Raw genomic sequence first — 23,933 nt, 5'->3', positions numbered from 1 at the left:
AGTAGGTACTCAATTAAGGCTAAGATGATTACTGGTAGAAGGAGACTGTACACATGTTAACTCTTCTCCTTTCAATCTAATGGCTTATTGGCTATCTGCATTTGGAGATTTTATGTCATCACCAAAAGCGTTAGAAAATCAGCAGCTATATAAATACAAGCACAATTTACTGTTTTGCCAGGGGCCACAGATCTCTGATGTTCTCACAGCCTCCAAGGAAAGCAAGCCATCTGTTAAATAAATAACTCACTAAGTAAAGAGCAAGTGTTTCCACAAGATTAACCGAAAATCTGCTGGATTTTTCATTGGCTGTCAGGGAACATGGGCAGCTACAGATAATTCAGGCACTGGAGAATCAGAAGATCTTGCATAATGTGAGCTGAGATGAGAATCCAGAGACCACAAGTTTAAGCTTTAAGACATATTTAAGAAGGAAGCAAAACCAAAACTTGAATTACAAGGTCATAATGATTCAGAGCACTAGAGCAATAAAGAAACAAATCAGAGAATTTTCATCTAACTGAGTATTTATGTCTAATTGTCATTTTGCCTAAGTGGCTGCTTAACAGTAGTTCTGGTAAACTGAATATTCTGGTTAAAAGAAAGCCACCATGTAAGTATTTGAATTGGCGGCATCTAGAGGCTCAGAAGACAATCAAAAACACAATAAAATGAAACAAAATCTAATTTCATCTTCCTTGGATGATTCAGAAAGCACTTCAGGATCACATAGTCTCCTTATGAATTAATTCCTACTGCCATTTAAAAAAAAAGTAAATAAATCCATGGCAATAGCCAGTCATTTCTTTTTCCCCAATCTGTGTGAAGAAAATATCTATGCTTTTAACTTTCTGGGCAACAGTACCTCTTAAGTGGGAATTAATTGTGCTTTAATGGCGTTTCTCAGAGAAGACATACAAAATAGGTCCAACTTTTGTTAAGTGGGAATGAATTCCCATGAGAAACTGCTCCAGCGAGCCTGGGGGGTAGATGGCATCTCTAGCATGAAGAAGTGGAGACAGCATATCTACTCCAGTAGTCTCTCAATCCTAGCTCTCTGTTCTTTCTGACCCCAGCATCTGCTTTCACCAACTTTGTTCCCTGCAGGTCTAAGCACATCTAGGCTATAGCAGGGAGAGAGAAAGAAGTCAGAGGTCAAGAAAAACAGCAAAAGACCAAAGAAGACATTAATAGAAACCCAACAGGAAACAGACATGACAGATGACCACCAAAATGGATGCAAACAGGTGTGACCCTCCACATCCCACTTGGGAGAATCCTCATGAGAGGGCTGACCCATCATCTACGTGAAAATATGATTAATTCTGCTGTGGTCATAGGTCAGAGATCAGTGCTGAAGGGCATCTGCTACATGACAAATGACAAACCAGTTCCTGTTTCTCCCAGAGTGCACACACCCTGAGATGTGATTCCATCTGACCCCACGTCACTTGTGGGAAGCTTTATACTGCAAGTCATGAGACCAACTGGCAACGGAGCCACCAACCAGCTGAGTGACCTGGGTGGACATTTATCGTCTGTGGGCTCCAGCTTCCTTCTTAATGAAGGGAGAAGGGCAGAGACAGAATTGAGACACATCACTTCTGAATTGATTGGGTCCAGTTTTATCATGTGTCCATCATGGACAGGGCACCAGCTTTAATCGAAGTCACGAAGCAACTGCCCCAAGCTTCCAAGACAAGACTAGATTGTAAATTTTAAAATACTAGGCTGTGACTGCATAGAAAGAAAAGGTGCAAAGTGTGGTCTGGAGAAAAGAAATCCGGACTGAGAATCATGAGTCCTGGCCTCTAACTTGGCTCCTTTTTTCACCCAGTTATGTGGGCTTTTTGGCTCCTGTCTTCCTGTAAACGTCATCTGTAAAATGATTACAGATAAACGATTCTTAACTGAGACTCCATGGACATCTTTGGTCCAGGGATGAGATTCCAGCTGTTCATAAACTGCTAAAAACTGTTTTCCAGTTTTATGTCAGGGGCAGGTTTTAAGAGAAGAGAGCTAGAGTTTTGATCACTTTCACAGAAGCACTGAAGTTCAACAACTATTAATAACTCTTTGTATAAATAAAATCTATGATCCCTTCAGCTCTAACGTTCAAGAAGTCACATGACAATACTGAAAACTGTGTAAAAGACAGACTTTGGGAAAAAGGAAAGACAAACTGCTCCACTAAAGCCAGCAACGGGTATCTAAACAGCCCTCCTGATGATCATCTGAGTTCTGGCACTTGACTGGTGGGCACAGTCTCAGGTCTGGGGCTCTCTAGCTAGATCGTTGGGTATCCATCACCAACGCTGAACCAGGTGTCACCCATTCTGCTTCCTCCCTTTTCTGGGGCTGTGGAGGCAAAAGTGAGGAGAAGAGGGGGCTATGAGTTCTCGTGCTAAGGGTTTGAGTCAAAGCTCTTCTGCTTTGAGTAGCATAAACAATCATCACCCCCGCTTGGCCTCCACCAGGTTGGAATCAGAGATCAGGGACATCTGCGCAATGGGTTCAAGCTCACCCCTGCACTTATTCTCACTAAAGAAAAGGCTAGAAAACCACTGGGGGAATGCAAATCGGATCACAAGAGGAGATCTTGTCAGTGCCATTTTTGTTGGGAAAATGAATAAAGTTTTACACCATTAGATAGCCAATGGGACTAAGACAAGCTCTGTTCTCTAGCTTGGAGACCCCTCTTCTGGGTTCCTCTTGCCCTGTTTGCTGTGCATGCAAAAACCCCCACAGATAGAGAAGCTGACAACTATAAATTACCCTTCCCGCTTGCATTCGGCACTCAGATCTTTGGAGAAACGGACCACCGGTATTAAATAAATCTCTGATCTACCAAGATCTCTGAGCACCGCTTGGTTTTTCCGCCAGTGTTCCAGCCTGGTTCTGTAACATATTTGGTTCCCTGACCAGGAAACCCAACTGTGCTGACCCATTGTTGCCACCGGTTTGGGAGAGCAGCGAGGCGGTGACGGCACAAGGAATCGCAAGGGAGAAGACACGCCCTGCTTGAATTTTGGCAGTGTCCCGCTCAGTTGCCTCAGGCTGGCCCTGCTCTGCCATTCCGACTCAAGAGACTTGGCAGGTGAGGATCTGGACCCGACATCGGAACTGGTAAGACTGGGGCCCAATCTAGTGAGGCCCACTCACAAGAGTGGAAGAGGGACCTGATCAGTCCCCAGACACTTCAGTAGTCTCACAGGTAGAAATTCCGTGGGAGGGAATGTAATAACCTCTGGTGTGTATGTGAGTGTGAATGTGCAACTCGGTCTAGCTTGCCTGCCAAGTTCGATTCTGTGGCTCCGTGGGTGGGCACCCTTAAGGTCCCCAAAGCCCACAGAGTCTGAATGGGCCCATCTGCGATTCTGTGGTGAATGGCACAAAGTCTATGGTGGCATCAGAATAGTTTCTGATCATAAGTCACAAAGCTGAGACCGTTACGGCTAAGCATCACCTAAGTTCCTTCGGGACACGGCCAGACAGGCATCTGACTGATCTCCTCATTAAAGGAAGGACCCCTATCCCTCTGTCTTTGTGACTCTGCCTCACAGGAACATTATGGGGTCAGGACAGAACAAAGAAGGAGTTTTTGGGAGACTATGGAATTAAGATAACCCCTGGCATGTTAAGGACCCTATGTGAGTTAGAATGGCCCACTTTTGGTGTAGGAGGGCCCTGTGAAGGAACCTTGGATGTCCCAATGGTCTGCTGCATCTAGCATGTTGTCTCCAGAGACCCTGGTCACCCTGATCAATTTCCATACATCGACTGGTTGAAATTGCCTGAAATCCTCTGCCTTGGGTGCGATTCATCCATAGCAAGCGGAGTCAGGCAAAGGTTTTAGCCACTTTATCCGGAGACTCACCCAGAGAGCCAAAGAAGCAACCCACTGCTCCCCTAGTGTTTGCAGGAGACACGAAGGAAGATCTCATCCTTCTGCCACCTTATGACTCACAGGGCTCCCTCCCCTGACTGTCTGTCCTCCACCACCAATACCACCCATTTCTCATCCCCTCAGGGACCCGGAGAACCCTCCTCCACAGGGACCAGTGACCAGACTGCATCCTCAGCCAGGTGCAGGCGCTCTCCAGATGTAGGTCCATATCCACGGGTACCAAGAGTCTGTACTCCTGGGGATCAGAGCAGGGGCTGAGAAGCCCATGAATATGCCCAGCAGCAAGGGGATTCCCCCGGGGACTATTATAAGAGAATATGCGAGGCTTACACCCTGTTTGCTCCAGAGGCACAAAAGAGCCAAAACGAAAGGACGGGGAAGGTCTAGCCACCAAAAGCGGGGAGGCCCAGAACCTCCTTAGCAAGGGGTCAGTGAGCCTACTGTAAGGGGAAAGGACATTAAAAGAGTAAGTGTCCCAACCAGGGAAAGTCCCAGAAACCCAGCCGGTATCAGGAGGAACCTCAAGGGGACCTTATTGGTCTGGCCGAAATAGAATCAGACTAAAAGGGACACTGACTCCCTCTCCCTGTTCCTCTGCCTAATAGATGTGAGGGATTCTCCCTCATTTCCCAGGTTAACAGCTATAATTGGAGCCAACTGTGGTTAGTCTACCTGGGGATGGAGACTTGAAGGAATATTCCCAAGCAGTTGCTGCTTCTGCCTTCCCCTCCCCCTCATGTTTCTGCACCAACTTGGGTGTGGTCCTAGACCACCCTCAGTGCCTCTGGCACAATTGGTTCCTCCTCCCACCCTCCAGGTCAAGGAGCGAAGTGCACCCTCTAGGACCACCCATTTCAGATACCTCCACTGGTGCCCCAGGTGAAAATTGACAATGGGGAAAAATTGATGGACTTTTAAGTGGACGCAGGTGAAACATATTCAGTGTTGAAACTAATTTAAGTTTGTTGGCCCTGTCTTTAAAGTTATCAGCAAAGGTCAAATAAGCTCATGTTATCTCTGTTGCAATTTATTAATGATAGTTAATTTTGTCTGTCTCAAAGTTTTCATGGGTAATTGTTGAGATAACTTTCAAGGTCCTTAGTAACCTGAAACTTTCCAAATAGGATGGAAATGCTAAAGCTTTGATTACTGAACATAGGTTTGTTTTTTTTAACTTCATATTGCTGAGAAATTAAGGCTCTTTGGACCTATTGGAAAACATGCTTTGTACTTAATTGGTTCATGAATTTACCATCTAAAAAAATTCTCATTGCAAACACCTCTCAGTTGGTTACTAAGTCCTCAATTGGAGACTAAAGTTTCCTAAGAGTTAAAATTCTGCTAAGTGTACTTAAGACTGATGGAAATAAGGAAAGCAACCCTGTATGTAGGAAAGTAGTAGACATGTAAGAAAGATATCAGGAATGGATATACAGTTTTGTTGAGGGTAGAAGAAAGTAATTTTGTCCTAAATGAGACTGGTTATTTGGAGAGAAATAGCTTTAGGACAAAGTCTGAAGCCAAAGGAAAGTTGTAGAAGGTTGAGATAAATGGAATTTTAAAAGTACACTGGTATAAGGTTAAAATTCTGCTTTTCTCTTTCCTCAAATGACAAAGTTTTCTTGGACTGTTGATCTGCTCTTGGTAAGACAATGCAAACAAACGTTTATTTTCCAGGAAAACCAAAGTTTTATGTTTCATCTTTATCAGGTCTTTGATTACTTAGTTAAAACTTTTCAATGTTAAAGGAGCTAGGTTTCGGTAACAACTATATAATGCCATACACTCACCTTTAGAATCTTTTACTGCCACCTTGGTTAAATAAAGTTTTAAGGTTTGTAATGATCTGTAATCCTATTTAGGATGGACTTATAACTTCCTAAGGTTTTAACAAACTTCCCAGGATTTGAATGGCAAATGAAGTCTTTTGACCAATTAGGCCCTTTTATTTGGGATACTAAGTTACTTGGAAAGGCACTGTCATACGATGGTAAACCTTAGGTTGTACTGCACAGGTAATGCTGTAACTGCCCAAATATATATGCAATTCCTAAAGTTTTAATGTTTTGGTATAAGGTCATCACTTAATATTCTGATTAGTTGAAGTGTTATGTGTCACAGAAATAACCGAATTTCTTTGTCAATTGCATCATAACGAACTCTCATCAGATCTTTAACAATGTCTATTTCTGAGATTTTGTCATTTATAATTGTTCTTATTCTCCCACAAAACGTGTTTCTTCTTCAAGGAGATTTATAAAAAGGACTTCAGGGACAAATACAGGTATTTGATGTCTTTAAGAATAATACTAAAATGGGTAAGAATTTCCAGAACTAAAAAGCTGCATTCAAATTGAACAAGAATTAGGAACATGGGATTAAATGAACTAAGGAAGATTATAGTTTTGTGATTCTTGTTGAAAATACTGCTTGTTCTCTGATGTTTTCTCTTCTAGATTAAGGAAACTTTCTCTTAAGATATCTATGATATACAGAAATGTCATAAAATATTCATTTGTAAACTGAAGCATTTATCTTTTCTCTCTACATAACTCCCCTGAAATTCAAAAACTCTCAGTGAGTATTCTTTCTTTCATGGCAATTACAGTTGTTTGCATAAGTTCAATAAGAATCTGTTCATCTTGTAACAGATCACCATTGGAAATACTGGTTATTTTATCAAGGCTTTGACTGGAATGTCATATTTGAGAGTGACATTCATAGACTCAGATATGACCAGACAGCTTTAAGGAACTAAGGTTGGCTTTATGAAACATGGGGCCATAGAGCCCCTTGGAAATGTTGGCCTGATACCTTGCTTACAGAGTTCCCAGCAGCCTCACCAGGTGATGAAAGAAGGTCACTTCCTGGCAGGTGCAGGAACCTCAGGATATCTTGGGGACCTCATAAAGAGGAATTTTCCCAATTGTACAGGTATCGCAGGCCTGTCTGATGGCAAGTATTTGGCTTGGCTTCTGGCCTGGAGAGGCTACTAAAAGTTCAACCAAGAGATTCCTGATAAAAGGTTCCAGCAAAGCAAACTTTAAAAGATCCTCATGATCAATCGCTATTGGTGAGCTTGCATAAATAATTAGGCCAGGATTGTTAAGACTGGACTTGTTCTACAAATGCATTGGTCTCAATTTGGTTATCTCTAGAAAGGTTGGCGGGGGGGCTGGTTTAGAGAAAATAAAAAGACTATGTTTCAACAATGCACCATTAAGGATGTTAAATTCTAGTTCTGTCTTTAAATGTTTGTTGTTTGCCTAAACTAGACAACTTGAGGTAAACCTCAGAAAAATTGTCACAGTATTTCGTGTATAGACAATCTTCTGTGCTTGTTATTCTGTGGGGATAGTACTAAGGCCCTATGGGCATATGATTATTTAAACAGCTAGAAAACAGGATGGATCTCTACATATGCAAACCATATCTTCCCTAAACCTGATCTGACAGTTACCAGAAACCCGCCCCTTTCGAAGACTTGGAGGTGGACTTTACAGACACACAACCAAATAGAGGACTCAGTTTCAGGTATCACCCCATGGTGATCACTCCAGAGCTAAGAAGGCCAACTCAGAGGAACCCTCAACATGGCAAAGTGATCCAGATCCAGTCAACCCGCCTAAACTGACCCTCAAAAAGACACTGGCCCCTGAGATCTCCAACGCTGCTCCAGCCACACCCCGGAAGCTGGCTGGCCTGCGCATGGCAAAAGCCTGAGGAGTCAACTTGTGGACTCAGCCCAGGGATTTGGATGCAACTTGGCCAGCCCTTGCCCCTTACTGGTGTCATAACCCTAATCTTGCTTCTTGCTGTTGGGCTAATAGGGACTGCACCAACAGGCTGGATGTGGAACGGATGGCAGACTCCCTGGTAACCTGACAAAGCCAAACAAACTCCCTGGCAGCAGTATCCCTCCAAAATAGGCGAGCCCTCCACCCCCTCACTTCAGAAAAAGGAGGGACTTGTGTCTTTCTGGGGGAAGGAATGTTGCCATTTTGTAAACCAATCAGGAATCGTCAGGACTAAAGTTAAGGAACTCGAGGAAAGAATTCAATGTAGACAACAGGAAAATATCAGTCAATGGAGAGGATGGGATCTCACAGACTGGGCATCCTGGCTCCCTGCCCTGGAAGGGGCCCCTCCTTTCCTTAATTTTACTTGTGACCATCGGCCCCCATATACTAAATACCCTGGTATGTTTTATTGATACCATAAAATGGCCAACGGGACTAAAATAAGCTCTCGTCTCTAGCTTGGAGACCCCTCTTCTGGGTTCTTCTTGCCCTGTTTGCTGCATGCACAAAAACCCCCACAGATATGGAAGCTGACAACTATAAATTACCCTTCCCACTTGCATTCGGGCTCAGATCTTTGGAGAAACGGTCTCCTCTGAGCCCACCGGTGTTAAATACATATCTGATCCACCAAGATCTCCAAGTGCCACTTGGTTTTTCCACCGGCGTTCCAGCCTGGTTCCATAACATTTTCAGCCTTTTAGAAACCCTGAAACAGCCTTTTAGAACGCTGGTATGTTTACAGGGGCTCGGCCTGCCTAAGTTTCTAAAGAGCAGTGCCTTCCTAGTTGCAGTAAGATCACCTCTTCCCAGAGCCAACATATTACACAGTATTTATTTTCTAAAACCATCCATTATTCCATGGAATCCAGGACCCTTCCTCCCAATGGGTCTCCATGACCAAGGTCTGGCCTTATATGATCTCCTCCACATCCTGGCTATTGAGTCCATTGGAAAGTCAGAGAGCGGAGGGGAGGGGCCACCGGAACCAGGTCTGCTCTCTCCTGCCTCAGCAGCTGTTCTAGATCAAGTCGGTGAATCCAGGAACTGCCTCTCCTTCCCTCGGCAGAAACAGACTCCCCGTTTCCAAGGCGCTGTCTGAAAACAGACCAGCAACAGGGCAACTGTGGAAGAAGCCAATTCAAGAAACAAGCATATCCATCCTCAAATTACAAAGCTGTTACTCACCGCTGTCTGACTTTAGGCTAGAAAATTCATATCTTTGAGCTTCAGTTTCTTCATCTGTAAAATGGGGACAATAATAATGTCTAGTGCATAGATTTGCTGTGAGCATAAACGAGATAAGGCATTCCTGGCACAGAGGAACACCTTACTAGTTATATAATTTTACTGTTGTTGTTGAAATTACTAGTATTGAGGCAGTTGTTAGAATTATAAGCAGCGTTTGTGATGTTCTCCTTGGTATATCAAGCAGGCCCTCTCTGATTCCACGGCTGTGGGTTTTCTTCACTCCTGGTCCCAGGCAGCCCTACTACAACTCCCCATCCCCAGGGAGAGGTCAGGACCCCTGACCCCTAGTCTTACCTTCCTTTTGTTGGTGGGATTGACGTAGAGATAACTGAGGACAGTCTTCAAACCTACTTTGTCATTCAGCTTTTCATAGGTGGTGCCATAGTCTGTTGATCTGCAGGTAAGGGAGAAACAAAGGGAGAGATGTTTCACCAAATGGGAGAGTGTATTCAAAGGGAAGCCAGGCTCTCCTTCAACTCGTACCTTTGTTCCCAAATCACAGGTGTGATTCAGAGATAAAAGGCCCCATTAATTTTAGAAGAGCAATTAGACCACTGCATCTACCTAAACTCAGTCCCCTTTGCTCCCAGCCTTTCTCAGAGACCTCCTTTTCTGCCCTCTGTGAGACTGTGGGTACAGGTTGCTGCTGGGGACTTCCTGCTCCACCTTCAGCCCAGGTGTCCCTCTTGGTGCTGTGCAGGGGCACAAGGAGCTGTGTGCAAGGCCAGACAGCCTCCTGAGGTCACTCGAGTCCAGCCAACCTCATGCCCCCTCCACTGAGCCTGAGGCTCGGGACCCTCTGGTGGAAAGAAGCCCATTAGGGTCCAGTGGCCAAATCAGGCCGCAGCAGGCAGAGGGTGTGAGCCTTCACAGAGGAGCAATGGTGTGTCAGGGTGAAAAGTCAATGTTGTTGAACTACTGCCAACAGTTCATTATTCCAATTACCCTGTTTGTCCTTTGGGCCTCATTTCCAGGGTTTTGACCTTATACCAAAGCCACAAGTCAGGTCTCAGAGAACAAAGGCAGGCCAAACCACAGGCTCCTTCCTCTCCACCCCACCTTTCCATAGTGGAGGAAGGAGAAGGGGTGCCAAACAGGGAGGCCCCAGGAGCAAGGCTCGCTATCATGCTTTTTACCTCACTTTCCAACTCCACCCCTCACTTGCCCCCCTCCCTCTTCAAACAACCGGTATCATCAGCTCCCCAACTCGTCTTTCCCTCATTGCCTTCCTTGGCTAGATCACGAAACTTCTCCCACCCAGGCTTTAGAAAATCAGAGGTCAGTTTATTTCCTCTATGGTCACCCAACCTCATGGGTGCCTGCATTCTGTCTCAAGTCTCAGATCCCAGCTCTAGCTGGGTGCCTCCCCTAGTAACTGCCTTTTCCTGGATTCTTCATCCACCTTCTCATCAGAATCTGCTCCTGTCCTGGCCTACATCTTATTTTTACAAGCCTAGTAGCCAAGGCTTGTACTATTTGATGACCTTTAAGAATTATCCTCACCCCCATCTAATCCAGCAAATTCCATGTCCCCACACCCAGCTTGGATGCCCACCCTCACCTCTGTTAAGGCTTCACTAGCCCTCTTCCCAGTCACTTTCATCTCTCCGCACAAGAACAAGCTTCCCCACCCATTACATGCCCAAAGTCCACTGTCCATGCCTCCTTTCGGCTCTTTTGATATTGTTATGTTGAATTTCTTTAAGTTCTGTTTCCCCTAGCACCACATAAGCTCCCGGTGGGCAAGGAACCACAGAGAATGCTATGGTGAGATGAAAGAACATGAACTTTGGGCATAGCAAAATCTCTATTTCATTGCTAGATCCACGGCTCTCTGGTTGCATGACCATGTGCAAGTTACTTAGTCTGCTAGAGCCTCAGGTTTCTCAAATAAAAGAATCAGAGTAATTTAGTCTTACAAGATCTTTGTAAATATGCAAAAATAGAACACATGGGAAACCTCCCAAAAGGATGTAGGTATAATGAAATGTTAAAAAAATAAAATAAAAACAAAAAGGACATTCACTTCTCCTTTCCCCAAAATGTACAGAACCAGGCTTCACACATCATATACCCTCAGCATGCTTACTGAATAAACAAACATCAGCATTTCAAATCCCTCCCTAGGCTACTGGCTCCACATGGTCAGTGGCTATGGTAACTTTTATAACCAGCCCCCACCTCAAAATGACTTATTTTCTGTCTCCTGTCTACCTTTAAGCACAGGGAATCACGCCTAATCTTTCTCCTTGCCTTTATCTCTTAAACCCAGCTCAGTCTCCAAGTCTTAATGATCCTATCTCCTAAATAACTTGGACCCTTGGTCTTTTCATCCTCACCCTGATGCTGTGGCTCATGCATCATTATTTTTGCAATAGTTCCCCAATTGGATGCTCTTCTTCTAGCCTTCTCCCCCGCCCCACCATCCTCCATGCTGTCATCAGGCTATATTTCAACCTCCCAACTCTGTCCATCTCATCCCTCGTAGTAATTACCCACTGCCTACGCACAATGAGTTTGTAGCTTCCAAGCCTAGTCTTGTCAAATTTGGCTTTAATCTTCCTTACTAGACTCATTTTCAGCCATCTGCTCCCTGTCCCTTTCTCTCCAGCCTCACTAAACTTTCCTGAATGTCTTGCATTTTCACTTCCCTCCATTTCTACACATATCATTCCCTTTGCCTGAACGATTCCTGCTCTATTTCTTCTTCTTGGTGCATTCATCTCCAACCCTCAACACCAATATCACCCTCCTTCCAGCTTCCCCACTGGGAAATTAATCAAGATTTCCTTTGTGTTCTCATATCACCTTGTATATAATTCTATTTTGGCACTTATCCTATGGTTTCAGTCATACTATTTTTATTCTGGGATCTCTTCCTTGACTACAAGTCCCTAAGGGAAAAAGCCATTTCTTATAACAGCCCCAATGCCTTGCACCACTTCTGGTGCAAAGCAAGTGCTGAATGTACTGATTTGTGTATTGTTTTGCTTTGCTTTGTCTTTATTTGCAAGAATGAATGCGTGGTCACAAGTTCTTGCCCAACTGCTAACATCTGGGAGCAAGTCAAAACATAGCCTTACCTAGAAAAATTCATAAAGTTGGATGTTGGCACAACTGGAAAGGTCTAGCAGCATCTGGTGCCAGGGAAGGACCTACAGTTCACATGCACTAGCATCAAGGTTAAATGATCTATCACTCCAAGCTCCTTTCCTCTCCACAGCAGGGAGGAGACACCTTAATCTCTAGAGGCAGTCAGGTGCATACTTTTCTTAACACAAATAAAATATTTTGTAGGATGAATCACTTCTTGATTCTGTACTCTTAAAGGCCTAAAGATAACATGGTGTGGAGAAAGAACATTGAATCTGGAGTCTGGAAATCTAGACTCTAAAGCATACACGAAGTGTTACCCTGGACAAACCAATTCTCTATGCCTGTTAAAGAAAAAAATTACCCAGACACTTGTTAAAATGGTAAGGCAGACTTCATTCAGGGAAATGGCAATAAGTATAGAGACCACTGTGATGGGGTTCTGCAATAGGAAAGAGAGACTGGGATCAACTCTAAAAACAACAAAAAGCAAGGAATTTACAGCCAAAGAGAAGGGTGGGAGTCAGTGAATGGATCATTACTAGAAGGTAGAGTAATTCTTTTCTAAACTGACCTGAGAGGATTCTTACTGAAGGCATGCCAGGGTAATCAGACATCACCTAGGGCCTGGTAGGGGATGAGGAATTCAATCAAATATTGAGGGTGGGGGATTCTAGCTAAACGGGCTTAGCAGGATTCACGGTGAAACTGGGTAAAAGTTGAACACACCCAAGGACAGGGCCTTGTTGACAAAGCACTCAGAGGGTCCTGACTAGAGTTTGGCAGAGAAGAGGGTCTGTGAAGCCCCATTTTCTCATCATCAAATACAAGAGGTTTTACTCCAATAATCATAAGGCCCCACTTGGACCTTAAATATCTTTATGCCACCAACACAGTGCTTAGCTGTTTTCCAACCAGCAAACTTTCCTCACTCTATACATAGCAAACATCTTACTTTTGTAAAGAGCTGAATTCTCAGGTCCCCCTGCATGACTGACGTCACAACAAACTTCCTTCCAGAATCCAAATAAATCTCATCAAAGGTAGTATGCTTAGCACCACATAGTCCTCTCTTTCTGCCGGCTGCACCACAGATTCACAGGGACTCTGCTCTTCTCTGAGTAGCTGCTTCTCCAAGAGTCGGGACTTTCCAACAAAAGATACTCCATAGATCAGCTTCCTCTGTGCCTTGGGCATTTTCTGCTCAGGCTGACAGACAGGTGTCTTCACTGAAGACACCTTAAGAAGCCAGGCCGCCTGTGGGACTAAAGGTGCCCTGGACTCTGTCCTTTCCAGCGTGGACACTGCACACCACATTAACCACAGAGCTATGGGGACCCCCTTTGCCTGGGGTGAGGAGCAGCTGGGAGAGAGGCCTCCACCCCATTGCCAGAGACCGCTGCACCTGAGGAACTCACTTTTCCAAGAAAGCAGACCATCCTCCACCTTGTCACTTGAGACACCCGCCAGTGGGGCCACGTGGAGGAAACAGGCTCCCTTCTCCTATTTCAAAGCTAACTTCCCAAATCTTGACACTGTGCTCCCAACACTGAAATGTCCAGAAATCTGGAAACATCACACCTGCCATTGACCATTCTGGAGATCAGAATGCACAGCTACCCTGGAAGGCGACACATGAGAGGTATAAAGCCACAGGCTATGGGTTTCTGTGCTTCCGCTCAGGTTACTGCAGTCTAGCAGACCATTCTATGTTCTCTCGTTCTTTCTTCCTGCCTTTTTAATGAATTATTTCCAGCACACGGGAAAACACAATGAGATGCCAATCATATGCCCACTACTAGATTTAACAAGTATCTGTGTTCATAAACAACATATAATCTTTTGGAGTATTTTACTTTTACGTAAGCCTTATACAGGATGTATGTTCTGCAGTTTGCTTACTTTGCCCAACATTCAAGTTTTGAGATTTACCCATGGTGGCACATCTAGCCCTAATTCATCCATTTTTCATTGCTGTAGAGCACTGCAGCTTATGAAGAAACCACTGTCTATCTTTCCAACCACTAATAAATATTTCTGAATTTTTTTCTTTTAAAATTTGCGATAGTAAGCAACGTTTCAGTGAACGTTCTTATACATGGCTTCTCACGCATTTATGAAGAAAGGGAAGAAAATGACATATCCTGATGTGCAGTTACTGCTTCATACTCTATGCATAACTTCTACTTTGCTGGTTATTGACAAATTTTCTCCAAGAAGCCTGTATACACTCCCTTACTCTCCAGTTCCAGCAGCTAAGTCCTTCTTTATTTCCAGGGCCTAAGTCTATAGATCTTGACCAGTCTTGTCCCAGGTATCTCTAATTCTACAGTCCTGAATTCCAGACCATCTGAACTCAGTTAGCATCTGGGGCCCTGGATCCTGGCCACATGGACGCTGATCCTGGTTTTCCAATTTGCACTGCTGTGGGTCACCTGCTCCATGATGCCCAAGACTGCCCAGGGACCTGCTTATTGTCTAGCTGGGCCTCCCAGCTGCCAAGCACTCACACTACTCCCTAGGTACCCGAAGATGACTGGTAGGCTGGATACCCTCCGTCTTCAACTTCCCAGACACAGACAGTTCTGTGCCAGGACCTGACTCCTAGTGAGCCCCTCAACAACTCAGGAGTTCTTGTCCTATGCTGATAGGCCTTCAGAAGATCTCCATGTGGGCCAGCACATTCCAGGAGAGCATGGCAGCCTGACCTGCCATAACCCTGGGTGTTCACCAGGGATACTCTCTCCATGACAACGTCCAGAGTGCAGTTGAGAATATCATACACTTTTATCCATCCAGCAAGCGCCCACTCCTCTAGTAAGCTTCTGGGGGAGAGGCTGGTGGCAACAAGCATATGGGCTGCTATTTTAAAAGTGAAAGAACATAAAAGAAAAACTTTCAGGCAACGCAGCCAAGTCAGCCTCCCGGTAGAGTGGAACTGTAACTCCACGCCCCCGTTCCAATGCCACGTTCCTGCCAGAGGTGAAAGGACTCTGGAAGGCACTCTGCCAGTTCTCACTGGCCCACCAGGTGTTCGGGATCAGGTGAGTGCACTGCTTCCCTCGTCCAGGCAGCCGCCTTCCTCCAGTTTACCACCCAGCTCACTAATCAGCCTCCTGCTCCTTCCCTTTCCAAACTTTGCCCCTGACTTCTGCAAAGCAAAGGAGCTGGGAGACCACGAGTCTTTCCCTCCTGGATTCTCTTATCAGTCTCTCTTCCCCTCCATGGGCTCCATTCTCTGGGAGGTCATCTAAATTCAGCAAACAATCACAGGCTCCATTGTTCTCTTTCCTGTTATCAAGTTTAGTTTGTTCCATTCATTTCTTAACATACACCTACCTATTACCTATTAGGGCACATACTGTGTGCCAGTCAATGGGCTTCGCTTCTCCTTTTGGACACTTACAAGTAGCCCCAGCTCAGGTTAAAACTTTTTGTTTTTTTGTAAAAGGGCCAGAGAGTAAATATTTTAGGTTTCCTTGGTCTCTGTCCCAACCACTCAACTCTGTACTTTAGCTCCAAAACAGCCAAACACAGCATGTCACCGACTGGGTGTGGCGGTCACAATACAACTGTATTTACAAAAGCAGGGAGCCCATAATGAGGAGGCCCCTGCTCCAGACTATCAAACCATCAGCTTGTACTATCCCCACCACCAGCCTGACTCACTGTCTCTGCTCTAAGACAACTTTCCAAGATTCCCACCAGGGTCACTGATGCCCTAACTCACCCTCCCAGCCCAGCTGCCACATTGGGTCAAAATGCCTACCTGAGCTGGGCATTCATGGTCCACCCCATCTATGTCCCATCCCCCACTCTCCCAGTGATCTGAAAGCTGGCAACTGCCCAGACTTCCCCCTTCTTTGACTCCCAGCTCTTGCACTGATTACATCGTGGAGACTTTCCTACAACTTCAGCCCACACTCTCCTATTCATTTGTATCAAAGGCACCTTGGAGTTCCCTAGTTATTCTCTGAATGTGAAAATTTGCTTTTTGGCAATTGCTAAGAGCTCCTTAAAAGAAAAATAACAAATGAAATGCCTTTCAAATCTCCGGAAGTGTGGAGCACAGCTCTAAGCAGAGAAAACAAGGAAGGTGGGATCATGGCAAAGACAACTGGATGCAGAGCTTGAAGAACTAGCTGTGTGAACTCTTTGCTCCTCTAAACCTCAGCTCAGACAATACTGTTGTGGTGTCAATGAAGAGTAGTGAGACAATACTGTTGTGGTGTCAATGAAGAGTAGTGAGATACCTAGTCTAGGAGCTGATAAAAGCCCTCGTTCCATAAATGCTTATGGCTGTCATTTTTATGAATGCCCCAGATTGTATTTTCCTCAAGGGCAATCACCTTGTTTTCTTTTCCTTGATTTACACTCCTTACACTTAACAGGGGTGGGAAGGCCTATGAACACCCAATAAATCATTAAAGAATCTTTGGCCACTGTTTCAATTTGCTACCATGAAAGTACAATATGGCCCAGCTGCCTGGAAAATCAGAAGTCAGAACCAGGCTTCAAAGTGGCATGCCTTGGGGTGGACCCTCCAGCCATTCCCCAAGTATGTCCCAACGAACTAACACTGAGGAGAGTCAACAATCAAAACCCACAGGCAATCAGGGGCTCTCAAGTGTGGTGAACCACAGATCATTCCAGGGTCAGGGTCAGGACTTTCCACAGCATAGCTCCAGACCAAGGGCTGCCCAGACAGTCTTTATGATTGAAATGGAAAAACCATTGATGCTCCCCTCTGGCCGGCCCCACTTCTCCTCTTAGGGCCAGTGCCCAAAGCCATATTAATTTGTATCTTTGCAATGGCAGAAACCCAGCCTGACCACAAACAGATAACTCACTTGAGACCTCAGCCAAAAGCAAGTGATTTAAATAGCTTCATTCTCCAAGTGGGTATTGGTCCCACCCTCTGTTTAAAAAAACACACAGGCTGATGCCAAGGCAGAAGCTCACAAAGCTCCCAGTGACCTCTTTGTGTTATCTGACTCCTCAGCTGCATTATCTAGTCTCAAAAAGAGAGGCACAATGATACAGGATAATTAATCCATCTCTGTGTCCTCCTGCCCCAGCTATTTGAATGAGAACCACCACTGGGTTTCAAATGCAGAGAATTGGGGGTTAGCTGACCCTAAAGACCAGATCGTGCATAATCCATGGTTTATATCAGATAAAATGGAGATCCACCAGCAGCACCCGCCCAGCACAGATCTGGGAGGGAAGGTTAGGGTGGGTGGGGTTGGCCAAACATTCAGATCTTTGTTCTTTCCCATTGTGTGAACACTTTGGTTCCCACTGAAGAATCTCAGTCCAGACAATAAGGTTGTTGGGCTGTTATTCTGAGGATTCAAAAGGACAGTCTCAATTCTATCATCCAAGAGGTATGTTTATATCATACAGGTAAGGGGAGGAAAGAAGCCCTCCAAAGAAAAAGCCTCTAAAAGAACCCACGTGGGTGCAGCATCCCATAATTCACTGCACCTTTATTCATGTGACCTTAATGAAATGGCTATCATTAAGGGAAAGACTAAGTGTATTTTATCACACACACACACACACACACACACACGTATGTATACTATATAACAACATCAAAAAATAAGGTAGATATGAAGGTTATTGATCTGGAAAAGTCCCTAACACACATACTGAATAATGATATATTAAATACACAAACAGTACACCCAAACAAAATAAAATAATATATTGCCATTAAGCTTATAAGTGTGTACACAATGCATTTTAAAAATTCTAGAAGAAAACACAAATAACTGGTAATAAAAGTTAACTCGGGGTAAGAGACTGGGGTGGGGTCCATTGGCTACTGGGACTTGAGCTCTTTGTAATGTTATAGTGTTTTAAAATGAAAAGGTATCCATGTATCACTCACACAGTTAAAAATAATAGCTGGAGGGGCCTGAGTGGCTCAGTCAGTTAAGCTCAGGGATGTTGGCTCAGGTCATGATCTTGTGGTTTATGAGTTTCAGTCCCATGTCAGGCTCTGTGCTGACGACAGCTCAGAGCCTGGAGCCTGCTTCAGATTCTGTGCCTCCCTCTCTCTCTCTCTCTTCCCCTCCCCACTTACTCTGTCTCTCCCTCTCTCTCACAAATAAATAAACATCAAAAAAAATTTTTTTTTAATAATAGCAACATGGGGCACCTAGGTGGCTCAGCTGGTTAAGCGTCTGACTCTTGATCTCAGCTCAGATCATGATCTCACGGTTCTGCGCTGGGTGCAGAGCCGTCTGGGGATTCTCTCTCTCCACCCCCTCTCTCCCTCTCAAAATAAATAAATAAACTTTAAAAAATAATAGCAATAAAGTGATTTGTTACTGAGCAGCTACAATGCATATAGTAAAATGACACATCTGTAGAGGAACCCTATTATAGATAAGCATTTGCATTCAAACAGACAGCCCAACATAATCATAAGAGGATTCATTTCAGAGTCAAGCAGATTTGGTTTCAAATCCAGCCTGTGGAACCTTAGGCTAATTACATAAGTCTCGTGTTTCATATCCACTCAATGAGAATATAAATATTGCCTCCATAGGATTACTGTGAAGCTTAAATAGCCCTAATATCACAGAGCTCACTTCACTGTCAGTTGTTGGGAGACCCCATGGTAGAATAATAATCACTGGAGGAGAAATTGTCCCGTCCATTTCTGAGCAAACAGAGGCTGAGTTATAGTTACATAACCACCAGTGGACAGATGAATGCCATCCCATCCCCACCAAATCAGCAGTAAGCTACCAAAAGGCACACGGAAGATGGAGGGGTTGCTACACATAATCAGAGATAGCCTCCAGCAGGTGGCCAACGCTTGCAAATTAAAGTCGAGGGAAAACAGAATCAACTTTTTTTTTTACTAAGTTTTCCTGGGGTAAAAAATAATGAGGCATGAACTAGAAGGTGCTGGACAGTTTTAGCAAGGCATCTCTGTCTTGGGAGCAGATGTTTACCATTTCCCTTTAAAATTACATGCAGCCAGTTGGGTCCCTATGCCATACAAGCAATTATGTCTGTTTGTGCACATCCAGAAACCCCCAGGATAAAATGTGTAGCTGCCTAATGGAGAAATGTGAACTGATGGCTAGCCTTCAGACCATCCCACTACCCTAGAGAAGTTAAATTCTGTGTCCCATTCATCTGTAAATCTTTTTCTTCTCAGAGATAAGCACAATGCCTTTTATGTGGTGGGCACTCAGTGCAGTAATTAATTACTGTCAATTAATGTGAATCTGTTCTTCCCAGGAACAGCCAGCCCTGTAAAGAGAGCATGTACCTGTGCTGTATCCTCCTCCAAGAAGCTTCTCATCTCTCCTGCCTCTGGTTTCCTAGCACCCAGCATTGGTGTCATTGTCAGGGACGATTGTACCCGCTCTCTGGGGACATACATCTCTTCTCCTCTGTTGTCGTTTTATGTCATCATTTAACTTTTTCTGCATGAGGCTTCTTTGTCCAGACAGAATAAGTTCTCTGAGGTCAAGGAAGTATCTTGGATGTCTCTTTTAAACCCTAAAGCATGCTGAATATTGCCACACAGGGTAGATAGTCAAACTGAGCAAATATGTTCCAGGAACTGAAACAGTCACATTCAAACAGATTCCATTTTGACTGTGAAAGTGTTCTGCTGTCAGAGACATACAACAAAGCAGATGTTCCCTCATGCAGAACTCAGACTATCAGTTATCCTACTGGTCATTCAGGGAAGAAGGAAGACTAAAGTTTTCCAACACCTGACATTTCCCAACACAGGAAAGAGGAAGAAATTTCCAGATACAGAAGGAGTGAATTGCAGCTCTTCTATTTGAAGCTATTATGCCATAGTCACCTCATCTCCTTGGGCTGAGAAACCTCTTCCTGTAGAAGAATCATACATCGGGGCGCCTGGGTGGCTCATTTCGTTGAGCATCCAACTTCGGCTCAGGTCACGACCTCGTGGTTCATGAGTTCGAATCCCACATCAGGCTCACTGCTATCACTGCAGAGCCCACATCAGATCCTCTGCCCTCCTCTCTCTGCCCTTCCCCCATTTGCACTCTCTCGAAATAAATAAAACGTTTAAAAGAAGTTATTTTAAAAGAATTATATACTGATTGCCATGCTCTCTCTACACTGTGCCAGCTGCACAACATTATTTAAACATTTGCCCTGTTGGGCCCTGCATTCAACACTCCAAATGCTCAAAATGATAGACCAGAGCACTGTAGGGAATGAAAATGAATCCTAGTTTTCTTAAGCTTTTTTGAAAGTCTAAGTAAAAAAAGACAACCAGCTAGAAGTTGAGTTTATCCTCAAATCACAGACTACTTAAACCATCACCCTTGCGAAATCCCCCTTCACGATCTGAAGTAGCCCTCACCTAAACCCCCAGTGGCATGGGCTGACTTGGTAGATGGGTTCCCATAGCCTCACATAAAAGAAGATAAAAGGACTGACAATTTATGGTAGAATACAGAATACAGAAAAGAATAATGCAAAACACAGACATCAATTATAGCTACGCCATGCAGAGAAAAGCTCAGTTAACATCTGGTGTGCTTTTTTTCTCTAATCCGTGTGCATGTGTATGTTTATGAAAATTGGGGTCATTCTTTGTATACAGTTTAATGTCCTCCTTTTTCACTTAACATAATATTTTAAGCTGTTCCCCGTGTTGTTAAATATTCTTCCAAAATCATTTTAAAAGCCTTACAACGTTCGAATACATAAATGTATTATAATTTACATTAACTCTCTTCTTGGACAATTGGTCGGTTTCTGGCCAAACTTTTACAATTTTATACCTTTAGTGTGTATCCTTGTACATAAATCCTTGTGTGCATCTTTATTTGTTTCCTTAGAATAGATTCATGGAAGTGCAATTATTGGTTCAAAGGGTAAAAATTATCATTAAAGTTCTTGTTATAAACTGCCCTACAGAACTATTCTGGTCAATCTGCACTTCTAGTAATGTATGGCAGGCACCAGCTTCACTGCTTAGTTTCAACACTGGGCTTTACCTTTCGAAGTTTTCCAGACATACCAGACAACATTTTAAGTTTTCCATACGAGAACACAGGTGTTCTAACATACCAAGAGGACACCCATCTTGACGCCAAAGCATTGTAAAAAACATGAGATCTTAATTGTGTCTTCACACCAGAATGCCACGTCTTCAACAATGCTTCTCAAATGTTTGTGACTCAGGATTCCTTCATACTTCTAAAAACTGGTGGGGACTGGACCCTAGAAGATTTAATTCACCCCACGTACTACATGAGAAATTACAGCTGATAAAATTTTCCATTTATGAATTCATTTTAAAATAACAAAAATAAATAAATATTACGCTTTTGTGAAAACCAGCTGGTTTCCAGAATGAAAACAATTTAGTGAGAAAGAGTGGCATTTTATGGTTTTTTGCAAAACTCTAATATTTGGCTTCATGGGAGACCATGAGATTCTTCTATCTATGTCTGCATTTAATCTGATATATCGCATAGATCATGTAGCTTCTAAGAAACTCCACAATGAGAAAATGAGCATAAAAAAAGGGAAAATCACATTTTATGATTAGAAAATAATTTAATGTCATCAATCCTCTGAAAGGGTCATGGACATCCCCCAGGGATGGAAGGGCCACCCTTGGAGAACCACTGCCCTATGCCAAACAACTACTAGGTCCCAAGAGGGCCGCGGCACACAAAAAGAGGACTTTTTTTTTAATTAAATCTCTGGACTTCTTGAAAATCTCCTCTTCAAGCATTCCTCTTATCCAGTTCCTTTAAAGTTCAGCTCCAGCCTCCCACATAAAGCTTTCTCATCCATGCTGCCCTGTGATCTTTCCCGTCTCTGCTTTTCTCCTGCTTTTCTATAACTACAGCACCACTTGGCCTGTACTCTCTGATTTTCACAGCAACTTGCCCCCACCCAAACTATAAGCTTCTTGAGGTCGTGGGTCAAGCCTCTGGCACACACTCGGGCTCAGTAATTGATTTCTCGGAAGACTGCTACCCTAAATCACCAGCATTTAAGTAACATGCACATAGAGCCTTATGCACAACACTTTCTCTTGAAATATTTTATTTAATTCTCACGAACTTCCTTTGACATAGGTTTTCTATCTTTGTCATAAAAATGAGCAAATAGAGACTCAGAGAGGTTAAGTGTCTGAGTAAACAACACTGTTGGACCTGGAATCAAGGTCAACGGATTCCAAATCCCTTATACTCTACTCCAGTGTTTGGCTAGTTATTTAAGCAGTGGTAAATGGAGCACGTGCTTCACAAAGTATCACATGTTTCACTGACTCATCCTTTCAGGGGATCTCCAAAGGCATTGCTTACTAGGATGCATTACAGGTATCAAAAAGGAGGGTGTTTAGAATCAACATTAGACTAAAATCCCTGCTCTCCCACTCACTAGCATAGGATACTGGGAATGCTGCCTTATTTTTCTGGACCTCAGTTTCCCCATCTCTAATATCGGCATAACAACTTCCACCAGGCAGAGTTGTTTGGGATACTCTCTATAAAGTGAGAAACCTGCATTAAGCATAGAGTAAGAATCAGCTTAGGTCCCTGAAATACTTCCATTCCTTCCTGAGGCCATCTTTCTACCATTTCCTATTTCCCCTCTATAAAACAAGAATGACTTAATGAAATGAAAGCAGGTACTTCCTGTAGTCTGAGCAATTTACTGAACAGAAGTATATTTTATACCAAACACCTGGATCTGGGGGTCTTTGGAACACAGAGGCTGCAGAAGCCTGGGCCAAAGGTATTGCTGGGAAGAGAGGACAGTGGTTTTTACCAAGACATTCACTACCAATTCACGTGAAAGCCTGCAGGGGGCTTGGCTCTGGAAGCTAGCCACCATAGCCCACCTCCCTCAACATGCACAGACATTTGTCAGGCCCATGTCCTCTCTGAATCACTGGAACTCAACATCCTTCCTGACATGGTGGGTTGCTCCCATAGGAGGGTGGTAGTACTCAACTGGGCAAGATAAGGTGCTGAGAGGAGCCAGAGCCCTGATTAGGAATAGAGTGTCTCTCAACACATTAACAAACACCAGGACTGGCAGCAACATGATGCTATTGACTGTCTCCAGTGGCTCAAACTTAAGCATTCAGCCAGCAGCATAAGTTCTGGTCTACTGGGTTTCCAGAATCTTGTTGTTACAGATACTCCTTGTTTCCAACACAAAACAATGCTTCACAGTTTGATTACTCTTCTCTTTTGTAAAATGAGAGGGGCTGGAATCAATGATCTCAAAAGCCCCTGCCATCTCCAACCTTCTGTGCATCTGATCAAGCTCCAAATGCCTTCTGGTTGCTTCCAAAATGCAGATCGATGCTCTAAGGATGCAAATGTGCCACTGAGGTCCTGCAAAAACTGCCTGAGTTAAGGCATGTGCCTAAAACAAGTGCTCAGCTTCCCAAAGGTCTACCAGCATATGGATCACGTAATCTAGGCACCTACAGGACTGTGGTCCAAAAGAACCATATGGTCTTGGGGCAATAAGACCATCTCTTGTTAAATAACTAGAAATCAGGGTATGTGTGAGTCTTGAATGCCAAGGGATGACACCCAACACCTGAACCACCTGAAAATGATAGACAAAATGACTTGAACATAGGTAAAATTCCAATATACTCCTCTCCTGGAGAGATCAAAGGAGAAAAAGAAGTTTGGGGAGGGAGACAGTGATTAGGAAAAAGGCTCAAGAATGCAATTAGATAAAACTCTGGGAGGACAAGGGGTCTACCAAGTCCCTAGTGTCCTCTCCCTGGCACCCAATCACCCTTTTAACAAATAAATACTATGAGACACATGAGTAGGAAAGAGTTAGAACAAATGCAATAGGATAGCAGTATGTTTAAGAGC

The 23,933-nt window shown here is 43.9% G+C and overlaps 1 protein-coding gene across 2 annotated transcripts in view; it reads right to left on the bottom strand.

Annotated features, from left to right (window-relative positions):
- Positions 1–23,933, bottom strand: part of SORCS3 (sortilin related VPS10 domain containing receptor 3) — a 592,870-nt gene that overhangs the window by 325,040 nt on the left and 243,897 nt on the right. For both annotated transcript variants that reach the window (XM_027063020.2, XM_027063019.2), the window contains exon 3: positions 9,253–9,352. In XM_027063020.2, the coding sequence (XP_026918821.1) occupies positions 9,253–9,352 (100 nt within the window). The remainder of the gene's footprint in view (positions 1–9,252; positions 9,353–23,933) is intronic.

The sequence above is a fragment of the Acinonyx jubatus genome, chromosome D2, assembly GCF_027475565.1.
Source record: "Acinonyx jubatus isolate Ajub_Pintada_27869175 chromosome D2, VMU_Ajub_asm_v1.0, whole genome shotgun sequence".
NCBI lineage: Eukaryota > Metazoa > Chordata > Mammalia > Carnivora > Felidae > Acinonyx > Acinonyx jubatus.
The sequence above is the reverse complement of the archived record's forward strand: the minus strand, read 5'-3'. Positions and strand labels throughout refer to the sequence as shown.